Here is an 18,981-nt window from a genome sequence, read left to right as displayed (position 1 = left end):
CTCTTTTTTTCTTTCTCTCTCTCTTTCTTGTTCTCTCTCTCTCCTTCTCTTTCTTAATCTCTCTCTCTCTCTCTCTCTCTCTCTCTCTCTCTCTCTCTCTCTCTCTCTCTCTCTCTCCCCCTTTCTTTAAGTCCCTGCTCCTCTGATTTCACTCCAAACCGATTTTTTCATTGTGTCACTCACTCGTGTCACTCGTGTCACAACACTTTACACAGAAAAGCAAGTATCTCAGCCTCTCTCTCTCTCTGTCTCTCTCTCTCTCTCCCTCTCTCATTCTCACCCTCACCCTCTCTCTGCCTCTCTGTCTGTCTCTCGCCCCTCTTGTCAGGTTCAAGCTCTTTTGAGTCTCAGAAGATGGACCGTCCCTCCATCTCCGTCACGTCCCCCATGAGTCCCAGCATGCTGAGGGATGCTCCTCAGTACCTTTCAGGACAGCTCTCAGTAAGCACTGCAGCAATACCAAACTGTACTACTCTGAACAGTAATAATAATAACAAGAGACTTTATTCAAGCAGATGAACAAAGTGCTTGACATGTGACACAATTCAAACACACTAAATGACATTCAAAATACATCGTGATAGAACAACAGAGGCAGGGCAAGACAAGCCGAGACAGATCAAAGAGTGTTGCGTCGGATCACCTTGACGACGTTAGGACCCAGACCAGGTTCTACATTTGAGACGCGGTTGGAGACCATCTGTGAGCTCCTCCCTCGTTGTACTCCAATAGAGAAAGCACTGCAGCAAATTCAGGGGAGGGAAGGAGGGCCATGCACCTTGCCTCACAGAAAGTTGCCGCGGTGATGACACACGTTCCGAGTGGGAATGATTTCAACTTTGACCCGACCAACCAATAGATTTGCAGTAGATTCCAAAAAGGCAGGAGGATTTGAGCCATAGCTGATCTGGAGTATGTGTTATACTTGCCGCTCTCGAGAACGAAAAAGCTTGACCTAGTGGTGCTAGGTGTCCAACCGTGCCTCAACTGAACTGGCTCCATGAATTTATGCGACATTATAAAAGCATGATTAACCAGTTTGTATTTGGTGTGACAGCGTTACGGACGAGATGAAGCAATTTAGGTTGATTAATGATTAGACCGTGGAGTTGGAAGCCCATGTTCAGGTAGGTGTAACTCTGAGGGAACACCTTGAGTCTGTGAGTCGGTTCCACTGGCCCTGTCCCAGCCCGGTGTGGGACTCTAGATAAGGTTACGGTGTGTTGTCCATTATCCCACTGTAAAATACACCCCTGGGGCAAGGAACTTAGCCCAGGCTCTTGAACTTCGGGCTCTTTAAGACACCAGCCACTAGATCAACTCAATCAAAAGGCTCCAAGAGGGAATTTGGTTAGATATGTGGCCTTCCTTGTCTGATCTCCTGCTAGTCATTAGCAGTAGGTTGCACATATAGGCTTTGAAGACCTCTCTTTTTACCTTAGCCCTGAGAAGGAAAATCGGTCTAATTTAAAAAACAAAACCCAGAGCAGTTAGATGTACTTCCTGCCAAGATGTATGTTTACTGTACACCAAATATATATATAACTAAATATATCTACCAACTCACTACACAAAAAAACCCTGTATTTTACCGCAGTTGCAGATTATGCATTTTATGAGGAGCTTAGTTAACTCTGGGCAACCGTTTACTGCAGTTTAGACAAGTGAACAATGAAATGAATAAAAGTTTTGCTTGGCAGGTTACAATTGTCAATAGGTGCGTCACTGTGACGCAAACGTACGCAGAGGAAAATCGTCCGGTAGAGAAATAAAAGACACGATGACTCATAAAGACGATGAGTCATCGATAATTTCTCTCCGAAAGCCTCTCTTTTTGGGGCGGGTTGGCCTCAGAAAAACAGTCTAGTGAATAGCTGCTGCAACCCACACTCCCGAACACTTGCAATGAATAAAAACGCATGAGCACTAATTGTTCACTCAGAGTATGCTGTCCTTGTGTTTAGTGTGTCTAATAGGTCTCTTGTATAAATGTATGAGTTCGTTGTGTGTCTGTTTTGTCGTGGGGTTTTGGTTTTATTGCAGATTTTTTGTTTTTCTTTGCTGTTCAATTTTGCTTACCCAGAGCCAAAGCCTTAGTAGAAGAACAGCGCCTTTCCCCCCTAGGGTTCAGGTAATGGGCCCTCCAGCCCGGGCTTTCTATTGGTCTACGCTCCTTGACTGTTGACATGGCCTTTCTTTTCTGTTTCCATACTCTGGAAAATGCATTCCCTGGGAAATGGCCGCTTTAACTTCCCTCCGGTGCCGTCCATCGTGCCATCTTATTGCCTTTAATTTTGACTCGAGTTTCATGACGATGGTTATATTTTTCACGTTTCCTTTAACCCATTCTTGCCATTATGATCGGGTATACTATTGCATGCCCAATGGTTCTGAGCTACATTGCTATGATTCTAAGAGACCCTCTTCCATGCCTGTTTTCCTAAAGTTATCTCAGTAACGGTCTTGCCCTGCTGTGGCAATTTAGGAGGGTGTCTTCCTGGATATGTCATTCAACATCTTCTTTCTTAATTTCTTCTAGTTAACAAAGTATATCATGGCATCTGAACAATGATATTAGCCCCTCCTTATGGTTAACATCACAGAATGCCTTAAAAATCTCTGTCAATCACAATATAAGGTAGAAGGATATAAAACAGCACATTGAGGTAGATGGGAGGGGATTTTCATGCTGCATAAAAAAAACAACATAGTTCACTCTCTGCGGCTGGGTGTGAACAGATGGCGTATTTCTTTGCAGATGTGAACTAATTAATAAATAATAATTTATATCACTTGACTTCAAACCAGCCGAGCCTTTGATGCTTATTTGGCTTTGGGAGGCTCTTATAGTACGTAATAATTCTATCATCACAGTTCTATATATACATTATATATTTAGTATATTGAATTGTATACATTTACTGGGGATGCTGTTGTCCTTATTATTTTCTTAATCATATTAATATATGAAAAACGTAATATGCATGTCTTTTTTTTACTAATTTACATAATTCCAAAAACCTTATAAGATAGGCAGTTTGGGAGTCTTGTTTGTTTGTGTGTAAATGTTGTATTATGTAGCCTGCTATAAAAATAGTGTACTCCTGTCCTTTATGTTAACCAGTGGCTAGGACACATTAAAACCCATAGTCCTTAATTTGTTTAAAATGAATAGTAAACCCAAACACATTACCTTGACCTCGGGCTCCCTGCTCTGTGTTGCGGGCCGATGTCAAGTCGTTTCTTGAATGCCTTTCCTTGCCTGGCTGCATGACACGCAGACAAACAAAGCCTTGGTCCAAACCCTACGTGTCACCCCCTTTCCACAATCATAACATGCAAAGTATGGACCGGTACTTAGAAGACAATTTTATTTATATCCATTTTTCTTTGATTTCACCTCCACGTCTTCATTTTAAGGAGATTTCTCCTCTTCTAAGTGTTCGCTGTGAACATGTGTCCATACGGGTCCATTCACAAACACACGCATGGTTGATTTCTTACTATCAATATGCACTGAATTAACGGAGAGAACGCTATTGAAGACGACATTACAGGTTTACAGGACCATGGCAGGCGAGCAAACACTGCTGACTTCACAGAATGTTTCCTTTAGCATTCCATAGCTCTGCTTCAAATGATCATCAATCAAAGTAAAGATCAAATTGGCATTGGAAACTACATTTGAAAGTAGGCACCCCCACAGGGCTGCACAGTCAGTACAAGCATCCATATCGTTACACTATTGTTGACTTGAATGATCAAATATCATATAAATTATAAGCTAGTCAATAAACCTCGACATCAAAGCATCAATAGGGATCTCAAATTCAGAATTGCATATTTGGCAAAACCATTGGTTTGCTCATGTCTTCCTGAAATCTCAGCCTTGAGACATTTCCCTGCAGCATGCGAGCTGTTCAAAATCTTTACCTTTGTTTAAATGCATTGGGCAGATGCAGGAGAATACAATGTTTTGCACAATGTCGCCAATATTACATCTTAGAACAAGAGCCAAATAACATTTTGTATTAAAGACACAATAAGCAGCATCAAGAAAACGTTATATACACCTCTCTCCATCCGGCCTCCACTTCCACGTCTTCTCCTGCATCGCTGCTATTTTTAAGCTTCAGATTGTTTTTGTATGCATTTCTTTTTTCAAATTGCTGTGGCATATACAGCACTCTCTCACCCTGAAGTGTCTGCTCCCCTCTGCCCCCTGCAGGTCAAACTGTGGTATGACAAGGTGGGCCATCAGCTCATTGTCACCATCCTCGGCGCCAAGGACCTGCCATCCAGGGAAGATGGCCGACCCAGGAACCCTTACGTCAAAATCTACTTCCTGCCGGACAGAAGGTAAGAGAAGGAACAGTTTACGCACCCCCCCTCCCCCCCCCCAACCAACTTTCACCCTCTACATCACAGCTTTTTCTGTGTTATCTTGTGTTACCGGTTGATATGTAGATGTGATGCAAGAGCGATAAAATGGGTATTTCTATATGGTGTGCAGAGGCTGAATTGCTTTCTATCTGCTATTTGTTAGATAGAAAGACCAGTCAAGGTTGTATGGAAAGTATAGCTGCCTTTAGGCTTGTATGAGTTTGTGCAAGTTTATCTGCTTTCCTTATCTAATGACTAAAATAGTGTTTACGAAGGTTTAGAAAGACAGGCCCACCATCTCACGCTCCCCTGTGTGTGTCTCCCAGCATGCCGCAGTGTCGTGCTCTGTTCTGTGCCATGTACCAGTGACCCGTGTTTGTGAGTGCGTGCTTTTGAGTGTGCGTGTGTGTGTGTGTAAGTGTGCGTGTGTGTATGTGTGTGTGTGTGTGTGTGCTTGTGTGTGTGTGTTTTCGTGGCTGTTCCCTGCCGTGGTTGTAAATAAAAACAGTTTGAATTATTGTTCCTCCAGTGACAAAAGCAAGAGGAGAACAAAAACGGTAAAGAAATCCTTAGAGCCCAAATGGAACCAGACCTTTATGTACTCCCCCGTGCACCGGCGGGAGTTCCGCGAGCGCATGCTGGAGATCACGCTGTGGGACCAGGCCCGGGTCCGGGAGGAGGAGAGCGAGTTCCTGGGAGAGGTGAGCAGATCCACCGCCCCCTCACATTGTCCTTCTGCCTCAGCCCTGGTCCACTCACTTCCCAATACACACATGAACTTTCAATATATACTACAGCAAGGGTCTGACGGTTCTACCTGCATTGGGGGGTCTCCAAATAGGAACATTCAGTGTTTAGTTATTTTAATTGTTGTGTTAAAGAACAATTCAACATAATTTGAGATTGATGAAAGGAGAAAGATCACTGAAAAACTGTTCATATTTGCAGTATGCCTATGATTCTTAGGTCATTTATGTCTAAGCTGGGTGGGTGTTCCCTTTTTCTAAATAATTCTACATGTAATTTTCATGCATTAAGTCTATACTTATTCCTCATCCCGTCAAAGTAGCTAATTACCTTTTCGTTTTTTTCTAATCGTTTTTGAATATTGTTTGAATACGGTTAAATGACCCTCCCCTAAACTCTTTTTTATTAAGGGGGGAACCGAGTCTTACCCTGGCTAACCCCATAATTCAACAATGACAACAGTGTGTGTTTGGTGTGTGTGTTTGTTTGTGAGTATGACATTTATGTATGCTATGTATTAATGTATGTATGCAGTGTATGTGTGCAGTGTTTGCATGCAGTGGATGTATGCAGTCTGTGCCTATAGCGTACAAACCCACACACTCATACAGTGTGTGCACTGTAAGACGTCAAACCTCACCGCGGTCCGTCTGTGTGTCTCAGATCCTGATCGAGCTGGAGACAGCACTGCTGGACGACGAGCCCCACTGGTACAAGCTCCAGACCCACGACGTCTCCTCGCTGCCCCTGCCCCGTGCCTCCCCCAACACCCAGCGCAGGCAGCTCCATGGGGAGAGCCCCACGCGCCGGCTCCAGAGTACGTAGCCCCCTCCACACCCCTTTCCTTAAAGGTGCTGTGTGTAGCATTTAGTGCCCTCTAGTGGCACGGACTTGGCAGGAATTTAGTATTACATCCATAAGTATGTTTGGATTAGGGTATAATCTCATAAAAATAAGAATATGCATTGTTATCGTTACCTCAGAATGAGCACTTTCTATCTGCATAGTGAGCGGGTCCTTTAGCCTGTCGTTGGCTTTATGCCCTCCATCTGCCATACTCATTTCAACCCAGAAATAGTTTGGTTTTATATAAATGCTTAATTTATTGTAGATATATGATATTTTGTAATCCCTTTGGTCATACACAGAAACGGTGAGAGATTTTATAAAATATAGTTGGCGAGTCTATGATAGGATAAGAACCTGCATTATATTTCTGCAGAGCAATGTACTCGCCCAGATATTCAAAATGTGATATTTTTTATATTTATCAAAAAATGCATGGCAGTGACTCTGGACAAAAGATGGGAGTCAAAATTACTTCAAAATCACCAATTAGAGAACCTGTGAAATGCTAGGAACATATGTTGGCATTCCATCAGGACTAAATGAGGATCTGCTGCCGTCTTCAGCAGGTTCCTTGTGTTAAAGAGGCACTAGATCTCACTTAGACAGCTCATTTGTAGGCTTTTGGTTGCTCTGCTGTTTTAACATCTCGGGTGCATTGTTTGCCTGCTCATGATTTCACAGATAAAGGCCCGTACAACTCAGGTAAAGGACATGGGGTCCCGTCCTGTGCCTCTTTGGGAAGCCTCTGAGTGTTACTGTGCGTTTTGAAGGCAACCATTCCCGTGCCCCAATTCTCCAGCCTACCTTGACATATTTCCATTTGTCCACATTTAGTCAATTTCAAATATTGGTACATATTTCTTCTACCCTATGCGCCAATTTATTAACAGGCATGTGCACCTCTCTTTAGGAGTAACTGGAGATTTGGGACACAATAATCTCTCCTTATTTGTCGACAGCTTTCCCCCAATCCTATCCCACAATCCCTGATCCTTTCCCTCGTAAAGACATAATGAAATGGAAATGGATTACTTACCACGTCAAACAGTTTCAAATCAAACACACCCGTTTATGGGATAGTGATGACAAGTCTGCGCAAACCAAATGTTATGTTATGTTATGTTACGTTATGTCACGCATCACATAACAAAGCAGTTCCAACAACGGCAAATATGTAATCCTTATATACGTTTATATTTCTTCTAAGCACTCCCATTATCACAAATCAAATCCAGAATGCTCGATACACAAACCTTGTTTAGTGTAGTTCCTCCCTGACTTCCTGGTTAAGGTTCATACTGCGGAGGTGAGGATGCCGTTTCACTCCTGTCTTTATAAACAATTTTATTTTTGTAATCCCAAACCCGAACCCTATTCCTCTCCTTTCCTTCGCTTCTCAGTTCTTACTTTTATCCCCAATGTATTCCCCTTTTTCTTAAAGAGCAAAATACTTCGCCATTTTGCATTCAATAGACCTTGACTTGTTGTTGGTGTGTGCTGAAATAGTGAGGTTATAGAAATAATTGTTATTAATCTGCATTATTCTATATTGTTCCCATTATCAAACCCCAGAGAAAAGTGGCCTCACTTTTTGGTTACCCAGTAGGACTTAGTGTGTTGTGCTCTAGTGTCACGCGCTGTACAGTCCGCAACCCCGTCCTGTCAGTACCTGGCACTCCACACAGACAAATCATCTTCCCTGGGCTCAGTCACTCTTTGGCGGGTGTGTTAGCGTGAGATTCAAGAACTGACAGCTGTAAAACTGAAACCAAAAGGAGAGTCCGCAGACACGCCGGGGGTCGGAGTCGGGCTGAAGACAAGTGTAGCACTGATTATTTCTGTAGAAAGCAAAGCAAAGGATCCATTTTGTTTAAGTTCAGTGAACAGCCATGTACTCGTGGAAGCAAATCAACATTGAGAAAGATGCGTATCTGTGTGTGTGAAAGTGAAATTGAAAATGTGTGAGTGTGTATGTGTTTGTGTGTATGTGGATGTGTCTGATCCACCAATCTCAGGGGCCCCACGCCAAACTCAGATGTATATGAAAAGATTGGACATGTCAATGTAAAAGCGCCACCTCTCAGATGAGGATAGAGCATGAAGGCTGGTTGGCCAGCAATGTGAGCTTTTATTAGATGGAGTTGAGTTAACATCTCATGTTTATGATAAAAAAACACATAAATGCACCCACACACACACAAACACACACACACACACACACACACACTCACACACACATACACACACACACAATCAGTACAAGCGATGTCATCAATCGAGGTCTCATTCCATTCGTCCATTGATAGTGAAGCATAGGTGAGACCGAGAAGGAAAATTCAGTTACATATATACCACAGTCATAGAGTAGATCGTCATGGTTTAGGCATACTGTATTACCTGTACATATTGTACATTCTATTTATACCTTATACAACACTCAATATAACCCACACTTTACGCTTTAACATGAGTGTCTGATTCAAGCAATGTATCTCTTCCCCCCTGCACAAATGAACCTTCTCCCTCTGTCTTTCTCCCCTTTCCTTCTCTCCCTCTGCCCTCCCTCATTCCTTCCTCTTTTCCCCATCCGCCCTGAAGGATCTCAGAGGATCAGCGACAGCGAGATCTCCGACTACGACTGTGAAGAGGGAGTCGGCGTAATCACGGGTATGGCGCTCAGCTTCTTCGCTTGCTGGGAACTAATCAAGCTAGAGCCTCGCTTCACTGGGAACCAGTCAAACTAGAGCCTCGCTTCACTGGGAACCAGTCAAACTAGAACCTTGCTTCACTGGGAACCAGTCTAACCAGGGCCTTGCTTCACTCGCTCGGAAACAGTTAAACTAGAGCCTCGCTTCACTCACTGGAAACCAGTCAAACCAGGGCCTGGCTTCAATCTCTGTGTAGTTATGATCTCTGTCTAGTTAACTTTTCTGTCTAGTTAGGTTCTCTGTCTAGTTATGTTCTGTGTCGGCATAAGCCAGCATCAGAATTCTGTGCTGAAACACATAACTAAACCAACATATGGAGGTGGGTGGGGGGTGGGGGATGAGATCTTCTCTGGCTCGATGCGGTTCCTGCCTCTACACACTCCCAGTAGGGGGGTGTTGGAGAGAGCGGAAGAGAGGGACATCTGCCCCCCCATGATGCCTTTCAAGTGCATTGTAATGGTTTGCACTTTTAAAGTTGGATGGTAATATCTTTGAGATGGGAACACAATGCCAATAGAGAGAGAGACAGAGGGCACAATATGTCAGACAGACTTACAGACAGAACAATCGTTAGACAGGCGGGCAGACGGGGCTTTGTGGATCAGTACAGTAGCTGAAGCAAAACCCACCCACAGCTAACTGAGCGTTCTCTCTAGAGCCTCGCTGCCTCATCACGCTAGTCCACCGCCTCTCTTCATTTCCAGGGAAACCCCCCCCCCCGTGTTTAGCTGTGATCTCACCATCCTACAGAGTCCTCTCTCTCTCTCTCTCTCGCTCTCTTTCTCTCTCTCTCTCGCTCCCTCCCCCCCCCCACCCCCTCCTCTCACTAAACTTGTGACCACAAGCTAATAGGCTTAGCCGTCACATCAAACCATAAAATATAGTACTAGAGACACAGATCTCAACACTAGATAGATAGATAGATTTAAATGGTACTGATCTGAAGCTTTAGTTCTTAAAGCCTTAGCAGAAGACTATTGATAGATAATATTACTTTAATCTAGGTTTTACCATCAGGAATGCGAGTGATAGATTTAAATGGCACTCGCTGTGGCTTTCGTTACCAAAGCTGCTGGTGTAACACTGACACGTTATACTGCCGTCATTATACAATCCTGCCTTCATAACAATAAACATAATTAAAATAGGATCGCAGCCAACCACAAACCAGGCAAAGGTGCCTACTTAAAGGATAACACTGGTCTTGGGGATCAAACCATCGTATTAGTCTCTGCCGTCAAAATCCCTTCCATGTACATCACATGATGGCCATACAAGTACATTACAAAATGTGTTATCACTAAGACCAAAGTAATACAATGCTATTTTCTACAATCATGGCATGATCGCATGCTCAATGCCCTTCAGCAAAAATGGTACTAGCTAAGTTTGACAAATGAGATCAGTAACGGGTGTTGAGAAAATTTACAGTAAATGATCATTGCAATTGTGTGTGAGGTTGGGAGAAGCAGAAGTTGGCCTTTCTTTTCCATCAGCAGTATTCTCCACCAATTGTACTCTGTTGCTGTATCCAATTGCAGCTCATCAGGAAATTCTCAGCAATAGGATACAGTAACACTATCAGTACTATCAGAAATTACATTCATGTCGTCCTCGTGCATATTAGTGGCATTCCAGTGCTGATGTTTTCCATGCAGGGAATACTTTCAGAAATAGAGATATATGTCTCTATTTATATGTATATGAATAAAATGTGTTTGACTCCCATCCGAAAGGTTCTTGGTTAAAATGTCAACAGTCTACATCCTATAGAAAGATTTCTACCTTCTCATTAATGACATGGATCTGACATTGAACTTAAAAGGTAATAGGTGAAGCCAAGTTCAGTGCTGTTAGCTGTACTGTGCACAATAAACAGTAACAGGAGCACCATTTACCAAAATTATTTGACATTAAATGATTTTATTGTCAATTTTCCTACAGCATCATATCCAATCTTTCCCTCCTAATCCCACACTTGATTCATGGTTATATGTAGCTCATTTTAATGCGTTATACACTCTATTGAATACTAATCAACTTTAATAGCGCCAGGCATTGACCCCTACCTCTGCTGCTAGCCATGCCTGATCATCGCTTAATGAACACTTTCAAGTTCAACAGAGGAATCAGTCTTGCAAGAAAAATTCATTATAATGTATAATATTTTCTCCAAAAAGCTATTTTCATGTTTAATGCACAATGTTAACACAGTCAATGATTCGCACGTACACTGAGACCTGTTCCTCATTTGTTTGAATCAAGGGAGCTCAGCATAATGAAAATTAAAAATACATCACCTGTACCAAATGCCATTTAGCAGAAGTTTCTCTGTCAAAGTTTTAGCCTGATGTGGCCATTTTGCAATTATCCTGAGCACAAAGCTAGTCTTTTTTGTATACTAGAGAGGAACGCACAACACCCTTTATGCACCATGCTTGTCAAAGGCTCTCTAGGCATCTGCCACCATATGGATAACCGATTGTAAATGAAAATAAATGAATGAATACAAACCTGTTCTAAAACCTACAGCAATCATAAAATTATCTTTCATTCTTACAATATTTCTACTCCCTTCCTCTATCTCTTTCCATTTTCCATCTTCTCTCCCTCCTCCCCACCCAACCTCCTTCTTTTCTCTTACTTTTCTCCATCTCTCCGTTGGCAGACTACCGATCGAATGGCCGGGACTTCCAGAGCTCCACGCTGTCGGTACCTGACCAGGTGATGTCGTCCAACCACTGTTCCAGGTCGTCCGACATCAACCGGGCGCGCTCGCGCTCTCCAAGCGTCCCCCCTCCCTCTAGGTAACCCTTGACCCCGGCTGTTGACCCCTTAACCCTGCTTTCTGGTCCCTCAGTACACCTAGGGTTAACCTTTTCTCTAAGTTTTAGTTGTTTCTTTTTTTGTTTGATTGTCTTTGTGTCTAATCTGACAAATGTCTTTGTCAGATCATTTTGTTTGTTTGTTCTTTTGTCTTTTGTATAAAATGTGAATTTGAGGAAAAGGGAATTTATAAAACCTTAAATGGAATGCGTTTTACCAAGCTTTTTAATGCACTTACATTTAATTGAAGGTTGATACTGTGAAATTCTGCCATGCAGTGTCTTATATGACCTGTAGAGGGCAGTGTTTAACCCTTCAAGTTAAGGTAGGGTGTGAGCGCACTTCAACTGCTGTCTCACAGCACAGGTTTGGACCCAGCTTTTGGCCCTTCATGTGATCTGACCCCCACTGTGTTTGGGTGGAGGTACACAACCGACAGGTGTTCACACAGGTGTACACACACTGTTTACATATGGACGCAGGCTAACAGACTGTGTGTCTAAGAAAATGCAATGTGAATGGGAGTTTAACATGGCTTACTAGCAAATTAAAATATATCTAAGTGTTTTTGGCATGCTTGTGAGGCTATGTTTCACTCCCACCCTCCCCTCTGCTAAAAGCAACTTCACCCATTCATATCAGTAGGAAAAAAGCTTTGAGCTGAATCAGGAGCGATGGAGGATATATTTTGTCCCAACAGTAAAAAACCTTGGCAATGGCACAGCCAGTCTACTCCCAGCCATCCAATCAACTTTATGTGGATACTTCTGAGCTGAAGCCTAAATCAGCGTTAGGCACAGACAGATGCACTTATCTTAATTGTCTTTGACAGTGCTCGACTTGACTGCATTACTGCTGCCTTTAATGAACAACTTCCGGTCATTTATAAGAATCGGTTGGGAACGACTAAGAAAATTTGAGGTGAGATTGCATTTATGGAGGAATTTGTAATTTGGCCAGATCCCTTTATATAAAAAATGCTTCCAACTATATTCCTGTCCTGGTACATGTATTTATTTATTTGATATTATTTGCCTTTCTTTTAATGTAGCTTTTTATTTTGTATGTACCTTTTCCTTTTTTATGTGTCATTTAATTTGTATTTGTTCATTTTTTGTCCATAAATGTTCCGCAAACATCTTTAAATTGTAGCTGTCAAATTCAATGTTATGTGATTTGATGTGAATGTTTTTCAGAATTCAAAACCGTAAAGATGGGAGCAGGTTTTTATAATGATGTAATTATATACCTGCCTTGGCTGGTTTGAAGAATGCTGTTCTGTCAGTCACACCACAACCACACTGTGTGTGTGTGTGTGTGTGTGTGTGTGTGTGTGTGTGTGTGTGTGTGTGTGTGTGTGTGTGTGTGTGTGTGTGTGTGTGTGGGTGTGTGTGTGTGTGTGGGTGTTGGTGTGGGTGTGTGACTGGGTGTGGGTGTGTGTGTGTGTGCTGAAGACAAAGTAGAACTCTCCATATCCTGCATCTACACCTCTATTGTCATCCTCATAGACAGATAGCTATAGATCTTAGCTATCTATCTATCTATCTATCTATCTATCTATCTATCTATCTATCTATCTATCTATCTATCTATCTATCTATCTATCTATCTATCTATCTATCTATCTATCTATCTATCTATCTATCTATCTATCTATCTATCTATCTATCTATCTATCTATCTATCTATCTATCTATCTATCTATCTATCTATCTATCTATCTATCTATCTATCTATCTACCTATTCTGTCTGTCAACCTATACCCTCTTCCTCCTCTTCCTCTCCTCCACCCTCGGCGCCATTGAAACATCTCTGTCTTCTCTATTTCCCCTTCCCTCTTCTCCCTCTCCTCCTCTCCTACCTCTCCCTCCCTCCCTCCCTCCCTCCCTCCTTCCCTCCCTCCCCGTCCTTCCCTCCATGGGGCTGCAGCCATTTTCTCACCCTACCTCGAACCAGACATACTCAGCCTCGCCATGACCATCAGACGGAGCCCAGGTAGACGCTTACCTGAGCCTGCATGCAGCCCCGCCCCACGCCCTCACCCCTGTCCCCCCCTCCTTCTTCAGTCACTGGGCAGGCCCTTGATCCCTGCCTTACGGTTGTTACAGCTATGGCACGGATACAATGGCTGTCTCTCTTATTCGATATATATAGTGTGTTAACATATACTATACATATATATATATGTATGTGGCACCTTATATGCAACACTCACATTCTGAGCTTCTAACGTTGTCGGTGGCATCTCTTTGTTTTTAGTTATTACGGTCTGTTATTGGTTTGTGTTGTATGTGCTAGAGGGTAAAAACACACCCTCTGGAGCTGGTTCTCACTGAACGTGGCCCTCAATGGAGGCCGTGTTTGCCATCCATCCTCCAGAAACAGCATTGCTCACCCTTTGCTACTCATTTCAGAATCATGCGCACATCAGCACAATGTCCCCTTGCTAAGTGATGTCTCTATTATTCTATGGATTCCGTGGACCATTGCAATGCAAAAATGAGTCATTGTATGATCACTGCAGAGGATGATAGAGTATCACTACCATGGTGAATGGACCAGGGTTTTTGTGGTTTCGATTTGTATTTATTTAGTTTTTGTTTGATACATTTTTTGTCCAGTAGAGGTGATTTCCCTCAGCCATTGTTGTCAATACTTGCTCCATACTGTCTATGACAGTATGTAATAATAGGAAATGCCAAACATAGGAAACATAGAGGCGACTGCTGTACTGTCTGGAGGTAATCCCCCAACGTTTACCCCAATACCAATGAGTTTCCAGGGTAGCTTTCTGTCTGTGCCTCTGTTCTGTCAGGGGTTTTCTTTATCGGGGATGGTTCTCTTTTTGGTCTCTGTCTTCCACCCCCCCCCCCCCCCTTCACTGTGGATCGGTGCATTGGTCCAAATCAATCACCGGTTCCAATGATTTCTCTGCCAGCCGTAACCACGATCACCACCCGCCCTTCCACCGCCAGCACCACCGCGTCGCGCCCCTCTGCCGCGAGGAGGCAGTCCGGTTGCTCCGCTCCACTCGGATGGCCCGCACCCACTCTGAGGGTGCCTACTCCTCTGACGGGGACCACGAGAGGTACTGACCCGTGGCGCGGCTGCTGTGTGTGTGCATCCGCCGTCCCCGGGGTCCCACCGTCTCCGCCCACCCCCCCCACCCCCCACCCCCCTCCCGCCAGAATGTCCCCGCCTTGATCCGTCCTTTATTTTACTCTGTGATCGTGCAAGGTGATGACGGTATCCTGAGCGATATCGGCTTTTCTGTTTGTCTTATTGTGGTCGTCGGAGAGAGAGGTCATCACCGTCTGTGAGGGCGTTGTGTAGAACTACAGGAAGATACACAACTGCTCTCTGTGCGTGCTGGAGCGCCCCCTGCTGGCTCGCAGGAGCTCTCTGTGTCTTTGTTGCTGGTGTCTGCTGTATGTACGCCAGCTGTACCTGACAGTGGCTTTTGGGATTCCTGTGTTTTGTAGCCCTTGCTTGGGTTGTACCTTGTTCGTGCATTCCTGTCGCTCAGTGGTGAGTTTGGTGCTGTGTGAGGTCATTTTTTTGGTATTTTCTCTGTGGCATGGGTAGTGACTGCTTATTGGCCAGTGGTAGACTGGCATCAGGGATGGCTGCTCCCTGTTTCAATGGTCCCTCTTCCTCCTTCCCAATGTGAACATACTGGTGCCATAATTGATATGTGTGAACATACTGGTGCCATAATTGATTATGTGTGAACAAACTGGTACCGTATTGATTCCTTGTGAACATACTGGTACCGTATTGATTCCGTGTGGACATACTGGTGCCATAATTGATTATGTGTGAAGATACTGGTACCGTATTGATTCCGTGTGAACATACTGGTACTGTATTGATTCCGTGTGGACATACTGGTGCCATAATTGATTATGTGTGAACATACTGGTACTGTATTGATTCTGTGTGAACATAGTGGTGCCATAATTGAATATGTGTGAACATACTGGTGCCATATTTGATAATGTGTATAAATACTGGTACCATAATTTATTATGTGTGAACATGCTGGTACCGTATTGAGTCTGGTTTAACATACTGGTACTATATCTAGTCTGTTTGGACACACTGGTACCAAATTGAGTCTGTGAACTGACAGGTACCATATTGAGTCTATGAACTTACTGGTACCGCACTGTCTCTGTTTGACCATACATGTTCTGTATTGAGTGTGCGTTTGGTACTGGTACTGTATACTTCAGTCAGACCCCGTCGCTTCGACCGTTCAGTGACACCCGGTGCCAACCGTCCATCTGGAACAAAATGCAGGAAATTGTCAGCGCCCATGTCAACTCCCTCTCCCCCTCACCCAGAGAAATGCAAATTGCTCTTTTCCTCATCAAGTTCGTGCCCGCTGCCGTCTGGATGTCAGCCTGACATAACATCCACACTCCTGCAGCGTTTACGCTGTTTCTCAAAAAGGTGATGAGGTCTCAGAACTCGAGTCCCAGGGCTTCACTCTCTGTATTAAAGCAGCATACTCAGCCCAGCTGGGCTCCCAATGGGGCTCTGCCCAGCCTAGATTGGGCCCCATTCTCCCTCTCTCTCTCTCTCTCTCTCTCTCTCTCTGTCTCCATGCTTTTGTCGAGGCTGGCAGAGGAAATACAGTTGCCTGCGTTTCCATGGCAGCCAGCAGAGGATGTAATAGATTTGCCTGTTGTTGAAACGGTTACTCTCTCCATTTCCAGCTGGAGTAGAAGTAGCAGAGAAAGGGAAATGAGGGGGAAAGAAAGATGGAGGGGGGTGGGACTGGATAAGACGAAGCTGGTGAACAGCGTGGAAAGACAAGCATTAGTGAATGCAGTTGCATTCACCCCCCCCCCCCCCCCCCCCCCCCCCCCCCTCGGCAAAAGACGATCACTGTGAAAACTTGGACTACGGAAACGACAAACTACTCGTTATTCTGTAAAGAATGAGTGTCGTGCATTGGTCAGAGCTCACATTACTGGTCACACTTCATGATAAGTGTACGTTAATGAACCATTAATTAATATAAGGGTGCAGTAATAATATTATTATATAGCATTTACACAAGGGTGAGGGAGAGGGTTAGTGGTTTAGGGTTCAGGTTTACCCTCTTCTTTTACATAATATACGTAAGTTAATACCGTAGTTAACGTCTCCATTAGAAAATGATTATTTGACCATATGGTAGCTGTTAATTTACAGTTACCTAAAGCCTATTACTGGATCATAAGTGTAACCACATTATGTTTCATGGATTAGCATTATTTTCTTGTTCCTTGATCTCGTAAACATAAAGATGTTTTTATTAATCACTTCTGTTGGAAGCACGGGTGCACCACCTCTACTGGACAGTCATTCCCTCTGCTTAATTAAAGGCTTTGCAGACACTACAAGGTTGTGACAGACGGAGCACCATCCAGTTTGATTATAATCATTTTTAAGTCATCTAGTGAATCAATTCCCCTGGTGGGTAACTTGAAGAGGACAAAGATTGTTTTTATTTGTTTTGGGAGAAATATTTGAGTGTCTACTGGCTATTAGCTGTTTTATTATTTTGTTTAATTTTTTTTATTGTTTTGTGCAATGATGGGGTTTCACTGTTGAATAAAAATGTATTATTTAGTATTATTTGAGATGCACTAGAATACGGTGTATGTATTTCACAATATGCATGCTCCTCAGTCCTCACCTTAATCCCTCAGTCCATGTCCTCGTTGCAGAATGGAACACTGTGTATCTAACTATGATGATATAGTTATATCTGACCTAGTTAGTATGTGGTTGGTTTATAAGAAATAACTTGTGTCCTGATGTTTCTGTGTTATATCGTGTGTGTGTCTACGTGACTTAACCGGCTTTCCCCGCAGCTCTCGAACAACAACAGGATCTGCATCCTTCTACCAGTGCCAAAAAATACCCCCGCCCGAACAAATTGCCATGACACACATTACACAACCCAAAGACAACCTCAACGTCACGTATGTCTCTCACATGTAGCCCCACCTCAAACCGCGCGAACACAATCCAGGGTCCAGCACTGCTCCCAGTCCCCCACAGCGCCCCCTTATGGACTCCAACCGTAACTGCAGGGTTTGTCCACCCTGTTCATTTACACATGCAGCACATAGCCAGCCAGCGCTCAACCCACTGCTGCCTCCCCTCATCACCCCACTCTCCCCCCTGACTACTGTGGACCCCCCCCCCCACCCAACTGAGTACCTGCCTATCTCTGACTGACCTCCCCAGGAGCCACGGAGCCGCCGATAGACACGAATACCCCGTGCGGTCCCGCTCGGCGGACCAGCGGCCCACAATAGACCGCCCCGCGTCCCGATCCCGCTCCACCGAGCGCCCCCACGACTCCTCGTCGCACATGAGGTCCATGCCGTCCCTGCCGTCCGGGAGGTCCGCCCCTCCTTCGCCTGCCTCCACCAGGTGTGCCCCCATTCCCCCCCCCCCCCCCCCCACCCACCCACCACCACTGGGGGAACAGGGGGGGAGGAACGAGCGGCCGCTGATGCTGTGGCATCAGCATCAGCAACCCTCACCTCCCTGTCCGGAAAAAAGGACCGATTTATAAAGCATCAAAACTAACCCTGCTCCCACTGATCGCCCCACACCCAGCGCCTCCCCGCATTTCTTAGTGGAAGCTGAGTTGCCACCACCTCCACTAGCACCCAGCACCCCTGCTCCGCCTCACCTCACCTCACCTCGGCTCACCTCCCATACACCCTCCCATACACCAGCCACCGCCACCCAGCTGCCTGTCCTCCTGGCCGACCAGCAAGCGGACCCACCACCACCTTTTAATTTATCGTTTTCGACCCCAGAAGCACAGTTGCACCGAGCCCCCCCCCCCCCCCCCCCCCTCCGGCATGCCCACCACCTGCTATAGATGTAGATCCAGTTGCGTTTTGTTTTGGAACACACTGCTCGTGCGACACGCAACCATGCGTTTGCGTGTGCGTGCCAAACCGACTGCCAACAGTGCCTACCACTAACCACTTCTCTTTGTTGCCCTTAGTTGTATAAGTTTATTTGTTGCTGTATTTACCTTGAGTTCAACCCCTTTTTTTTTGGGGGGGGGGGGGGGGGGGGGGGGGTTAGGGGGGAAGAGAAAGCATCCAGATGCATGGCGGAGCTGGTCTACTGCACCGCACAGCCCCTCCTCCTGGCCCCATCCTAGCATCTTCTAGTTCAGATGTGCCGACCCCCCACGGTGCTCTGGTGGTTGATCTCCCTTCCACCATCCTCACCCACACCCACTCACTCGCATGTCCATGTGCCAAACACCAATACGTGCATTATTATATAGAGAAAATAGATTATTAATAATAAAAAAAAAAATATATATATATATATATATATATATTTATAATATATATATGCAATGCAATGTGCTGAATTGCTTTTTCATCAATTGTTGCCAGCAAGATGTTTAATGCTGTAAACACTTGTGAACAAACA

At 44.5% G+C, this 18,981-nt stretch overlaps 1 protein-coding gene across 4 annotated transcripts in view; it reads left to right on the top strand.

Moving 5' to 3' along the window:
* Positions 1 to 18,981, top strand: part of rims2a (regulating synaptic membrane exocytosis 2a) — a gene marked incomplete at both ends in the record, with an annotated part of 129,426 nt that overhangs the window by 76,077 nt on the left and 34,368 nt on the right. The window contains 10 exons of one of the 4 annotated variants that reach the window (XM_079735492.1): positions 329 to 441; positions 2,084 to 2,131; positions 4,229 to 4,359; positions 4,892 to 5,084; positions 5,794 to 5,947; positions 6,661 to 6,681; positions 8,578 to 8,646; positions 11,356 to 11,494; positions 14,453 to 14,602; positions 17,761 to 17,949. In XM_079735492.1, the coding sequence (XP_079591618.1) occupies positions 329 to 441; positions 2,084 to 2,131; positions 4,229 to 4,359; positions 4,892 to 5,084; positions 5,794 to 5,947; positions 6,661 to 6,681; positions 8,578 to 8,646; positions 11,356 to 11,494; positions 14,453 to 14,602; positions 17,761 to 17,949 (1,207 nt within the window). The remainder of the gene's footprint in view (positions 1 to 328; positions 442 to 2,083; positions 2,132 to 4,228; positions 4,360 to 4,891; positions 5,085 to 5,793; positions 5,948 to 6,660; positions 6,682 to 8,577; positions 8,647 to 11,355; positions 11,495 to 14,452; positions 14,603 to 17,760; positions 17,950 to 18,981) is intronic. The other 3 variants (XM_079735491.1, XM_079735490.1, XM_079735493.1) reach the window with 3 other exon arrangements.

This window comes from Pollachius pollachius (assembly GCF_949987615.1).
Source record: "Pollachius pollachius genome assembly, chromosome: 1".
Taxonomy (NCBI): domain Eukaryota; kingdom Metazoa; phylum Chordata; class Actinopteri; order Gadiformes; family Gadidae; genus Pollachius; species Pollachius pollachius.
Note: the sequence above shows the minus strand (reverse complement) of the source record. Positions and strands in the feature narration are given on the sequence as shown.